The 5750-nt window shown below is 31.6% G+C and overlaps 1 protein-coding gene across 1 annotated transcript; it reads right to left on the bottom strand.

The window, feature by feature from the left end:
• Positions 1–1058: 1058 nt before the first annotated feature.
• LOC122607562 (haloacid dehalogenase-like hydrolase domain-containing protein 3) lies at positions 1059–4603 on the bottom strand. The gene is made up of 6 exons (XM_043780567.1): positions 4203–4603; positions 3998–4104; positions 2533–2641; positions 2294–2455; positions 2045–2218; positions 1059–1456 (listed from the first exon to the last, which is right to left on the bottom strand). Exons 1-6 carry the CDS (start codon positions 4458–4460, stop codon positions 1427–1429), a joined length of 840 nt encoding a protein of 279 aa, XP_043636502.1. The 5' UTR covers positions 4461–4603; the 3' UTR covers positions 1059–1426.
• Between the last annotated feature and the right edge of the window lie 1147 nt (positions 4604–5750).

Below are 5750 nucleotides of genomic sequence, written 5' to 3'. Positions count from 1 at the left end.
CTGATAACAGACAATGAAATTGAAAAGCAAAGGATTTATCATTCATGGGCTATATCACTATATGGTTATACTACACAAGATGCATTGTTATATTTTGTATTTGACATCGTGTTGATTCCGTCAACCAACAATTAGTAATGTCTACATAAAAATTGTAAGTTAATATCTTAATCAACTTTTTTTAAAAACCGCGAATCGCGCAGGTTAAAAACCTAGTATATATATATATATATATGGACAATCAAATAAGAACAGTTTTAAAATAAGAACGGTAAGAACACCTTAAAAACATCATTTTGATGCATTAAAAATCTATAAAACTGACATAGTATATAACTAATTATCATTATCTAAGTGTTTAACAACACATTGATTCATCAAAATCGAAAAAGTCACGTTTTTTGTTTGATGCATTATTTTGATGAATATGCATCCAAGATGGATACACAAAACAAAAAATATGATTATTTCGATTTTGACGGATGAATTTGTTGTTAAACACTTAAATAAAGATAATTAGTTATGCACTATGTTGTTTTATGGTCTTTTAATGCATCAAAATGATGTTTTTAAGGTATTCTCACGTTCTTATTTTAAGAGTGTTCTCATCGGAGTGATACCATATATAATTTCATTAGAAGATCTAGCAAAAATTATACAAAACCATCCCATGCAAGAAAGAAAACAGAGCATCAGCCCTACCCAAGTAACAACCCTGTTAAAGCCCACTACAACTTACAACTTTACAAAATAGTTCCCCAAATGGAGCATCAGTCCCGACAGCATGCTACAAGGCTCTAAAGGATTACTCCACTTTCATGTTTTCACATACTTTTGGATCATGACACACCGCTAGTAATGGACAAACGGTTACTATGAAAGCATAGAACTACCTTAGAGAGTTAAAATCGATGCATCAGTTCATTTACTAACATTCAAGATTTACCATAACTTGGTGTTTTGTTACTGTGTAGAATTTGATGATTTGTTAAATCATAGACAGCATTTCCTTATTTTTTCTGATTCAACTCGTTGATTTCTTGATGACAAACATAAACTAAACAAAATATACTTGATCATAACCATAAATATGAACATAATATTATTCAAGACAAATCTACTTTGAGAGCTTTGAGACGGCTCTTATTAGAATTCTCTCATAAAACTAGTTGCATGCACAAGGCCAGGTAGCCTCCATCATGCATATAACAAAAAGTACAAATATATACATGTGACGACCAAACATAAATATCGAATACAATAGTGATACCAGATTATTTTACGATTATGGTATACAACACCCTTCATATTTCATCAACTATCATTGGAATATTGTACCATAACCATAGAACAGCATGATACACCATTGTATTTCGATAACAAAAAACCTATAAAACGTTTCACAACTGAAAGGGTTTGGTTTCATTCAGACCTCAACTCCTATTCTTTCAGCAATCTGCGATAACATATAAACTGTATCAAAAGGATTGAAATTTTTACTTTCCACCAAAACAGTTAAATAATAAATACACGATCAGTAGATTTGTTTGACCAACGTCCCAATATAATATGTAAACAAAATACAAGACCAAAGTTGACACCATTAATCATTAGTTACACTGGAAATTTTGGACTTATCTAGTTAATGAATGGTAGTTACACTGGAAACTTTGGACTTATCTAGTTAATGAAAGGGTCAAATTGGGTTCTCTTTTATCTTGAATAGGTAAAATCAAAATATTTAAACGAAGAAACAACTGATCATACTGGTTAATATGTGTTTTTATGCCTACAACCGTCTATATCGTATTATCAGAAGATTCGGAATAGTGCCATAACAACACAGTTTTTGTAATCATATATCAAGCCTTCATAATGTATGTAAAGTTTTTGATATATATATATATATATATATATATATTTTAAAAGGTGATTGTGGGTCAACCCACCCTGAACTTGACCTAAGATTACCCATCTTGACCCATTACCCAGACTACCTGTCCTGCTCAACTTGTCACCTCTAAATTAGGTACATAAGGCATACCTCTTTGAAGGAATGAACATCACTTCCCCATAGCCAAGCATCACAGCCAGCATCTCGGGCACCCCATATATCATTCCTACGATCATCACCTACATGGACGGCATCCTCAGCCTCTACTCCTAATAGCTCACATGCTTTTAGAAATATCATTGGATTCGGTTTCTCTGCTGCAACCTAAAGAGCACACGCCATCATGAATACATGAATTCTTATAGAGTCAACAAAAGTCACATTAAATAAATCACTTACTTCAGCTGAAACAGCTAATGCATCAAACCAGTGATCACAGTTTAGAGCACGCAGCAGAGGTCTTAGTCGTGTATCAAAATTTGAGACGATTGCCAATTTTACACCTGCTTTTTTCAGAGCCTTGAACACCTTCTCAGCATTTGGATCACAGAGATGCCATGCCTTTTAATATGAAATAGATGTGGATCAGACACATAATTTAGATGGACTTGACAAAATAACTAAAAGATGAAACAAACCTTTTCAGTGGTATAATAATTATAAAGCTCCTCAAAGTATTGAGAGTCAGAACAGCCTGTTGATGAACTAACTATATGTTGCCAAAAAGGTCTTCCATCATCTACATATCTGTTTATTTAATTAACATAGAGGAAGAAAGACTGTAAGAATCGAAAGTGAGAATTTGACAACTTTAAATATCAAAAACTTTTTAATCTAGTGAAGTTGCAGGACCTACAACCAGAACAAGCTTGGACACCGTTTTGGCCATCTCATCAAACTCAAGTTCTACCACTGGGATACCCATCTTCGGTTTACCAATTGATCATAGATCAATTGTTACCGCCACCATGTGACCGACCACATGGGCCCACAGATGAAGGTTGCTAGTCACAAGTTCAAATCTTGCCAAAGGCAAGTGGAGAAACCATATTTTGTGATCCATTTGTGAGAATGGAGTCACCGGGCATGAGTTCTATGTGGTGTGCGCGTTGGGAACCAAGACGGTACATGTGGGAACAGAGGTTCCCACCCATTTACCCTTTTTCTCTCACCCATCTTCGGTTTTCCCCAAATTTCAAGATTTTAATGAACATATTAAACTCAATCCTAACATAAATACTATGAAAGTATTCCCATAAATCACACGCCACCATACAGAGGTCAGTATTTTGGGAATAATTTCAAGTCCGCATCAAACCAGCTAAGATTAGTTACATCACCAAAGCATGTATAAAATAATCATTACATGTCTTAAAATTATAGGAAATAAGTGTTATAAATATCGTATCAAGCCATAAATGCTAATACACTTATCGGATAAATTGATTTCCATTCAACTAATTCCATTCTACATTTACTCAACGAACCATCATGACTTCTTAAAATTTATCACAAATCAAGCAAATTACCATCTCATAGTTTTAACTTGATCTAATCAAAACAAAAAGTGGCCTTTGGCAAGTAGTATTAGCAACTCCCGACAACCTGTTGGTCATGGGTTCAAGTCTTATAGACATTAGTTTCATAGTTCATCAGTTTCTTCATTTCACCACATTTTATTATTCGAATGTACATATTAAAAACAAAACTAAAAACAAACCAGGAGAAGAAAAGCATCTCAACCAGTAAGATATATAACAGGATAGAAAACCAAAAACAAACCAAACTAAACCTGGTCCAACCGCATTCTTATTAAAAGTTTGTGCTTTTGTAGTTTTGTTACTATATCCCGAACATCAATACACATATACAAAATCTTCCGTTTTAGGATGTTAAACGAGCTTATAACATCCAAAACATATTTAGTATATCATTGATTTTACCTAGTATCACAAGCACATAATTATTATCCCTAATTACAAAAACACATAAACATACACACAACACACAATCAAAAACAACAACAAAAAAAAACCAACAAAATGTTTGAATACTAGATATATACATAATATAAAAGTGTAAAAAAAAAAAAAAAAAGTTTACCTGAGTCTAGATCTACCCCAAGGTTGCTCATAAGCTCTTCTATATCTTTTCAATATCTCTTCTTCACTGTATTCCACTCCATATTTCTTCCCTATCTCTCTATATATCTATATATATACACACACACATAAAAAATATATATATTCATATATATAACAAAAAAATGTACATACCCAAGAACCAATATAATATATAATATATATACCTGAGCCATGGGTTGAGAAGGAATAACAAGAGTACCAACAGCATCAACCAAAAGTGCTTTATGTGTAATTCCGCCATATATTGATTTCCTATAATTTTCATAATAATCTTCTTCTTTTGCTACTGCTACTGCTGATGAAGAATACCCATATCCGTATTTATGACCCGGACCCGGATTTTCAAATGGGGTTACAAGATTTCTTGATTTTATGACATTTGAGAATAGGCCAGAATGGATTTTTCTTATGTAGGTTGCCATTGTTTTATGATTATTTGTTATTATTTAAATGTTGTTCATTTTGGTATTTGGGAATGAAAAATGGGAATCACATTTGTGATTTTGAGGAGGTGAAATGTTTATGAAATGTGAGATATGTGTGGGAGAAGAAAATATGAGTTTTGTGTGACACTTGTAATTATGACCATTATGCTAGTTGATCTATATATACAGATTTTAAATGTGAAATTTGATAAAGTAACAGCTTTATGAAAAAGGTAAGTTTAGTTATAATAAACAAACTATTTTTTTTTTTTCAACTCTCTACCTTTAAAATATTTAAAAAACTCTTAATTTTTAATATATTCCTAATTTTCATACTAAATCTACCTAATATATCTATAAAATATTTTACACTTATATTTATTTAAACTATGTATCTCCTTTATTAACTAATTTAAATATTTCCACATCTTAATAAAGTTATTTACAAAAAATAAGTACATTCTTTAATCATAAAATAAACACACTATCAATTATTTTTAGATTAATAACCACATTTTTACCACCACCACCACTAGCACCACCTGTTGCTGTCACCGCCGCCGCATTACACGGGTATCCATCTCGTTCGAAATAATCCAAACTTTGCCCTCATAAATTCAAATCTAGCCTCTTTAAATCCAAACTCTCACCAAGATCATCTTTTTTCATCAATAGATACTATTAATTCGTGGATTATTTTTTATCTTAATTAGTTATGCAACTTATGTTAGTTTCATTCTTATTTCCAAGATTTCAATTAAGTTTGTACCCAGTTTGATAGATTGGACTCATACTTAAAAAGGAAATGTCTCAATTTAATGAAATAAAATAAATTAATTGTTTTCACTTATAAATAAATAACTTATTCCAATTAGAATTTTATTTCTTTACAAATTAAATTTTTCATGCTTTCGCTATTTCTTTTCATATTATGCCCCTATAATCGGTTACAAAATCTCAACTACTAAGGAAACACTTTTGCCATTGTACAATTCATTCCAATCATCACTCTATACCATACGACATGTATATTTCATTTCATTATATCAAACACGACAACAGATTGGTAATAACTCATTTTATTATCATGCTCATTTTATTTCATCGTTATTTGATTCAGACCAATTAACTAGTTAGTATACGAAGATATTTCGAACACACGACAAACAAAACACACATTGTTATTACAATTTTATATATGAGAACAATAATGCCTTGGCCTGGATGAGTTTCAATATACTTATCTGAAGCGTTTTTGGTTATGATTCGAGTATGATTTCTTCTATG

Source organism: Erigeron canadensis, chromosome 7 (assembly GCF_010389155.1).
Source record: "Erigeron canadensis isolate Cc75 chromosome 7, C_canadensis_v1, whole genome shotgun sequence".
NCBI classification, from domain to species: domain Eukaryota; kingdom Viridiplantae; phylum Streptophyta; class Magnoliopsida; order Asterales; family Asteraceae; genus Erigeron; species Erigeron canadensis.
This window is presented reverse-complemented; position numbering and strand designations above follow the sequence as displayed.

Coding starts and splice junctions, on each gene's coding strand:
- LOC122607562 (XM_043780567.1), bottom strand. CDS start 4,460: ATGGCAACCTACATAAGAAAAATCCATTCTGGCCTATTCTCAAATGTC. Junction 4,105..4,202: donor CTTCTCAACCCATGGCTCAG/GTATATATATTA, acceptor GTATATATATAG/ATATATAGAGAGATAGGGAA. Junction 2,642..3,997: donor TGGGGTAGATCTAGACTCAG/GTAAACTTTTTT, acceptor TTAAATAAACAG/ATATGTAGATGATGGAAGAC.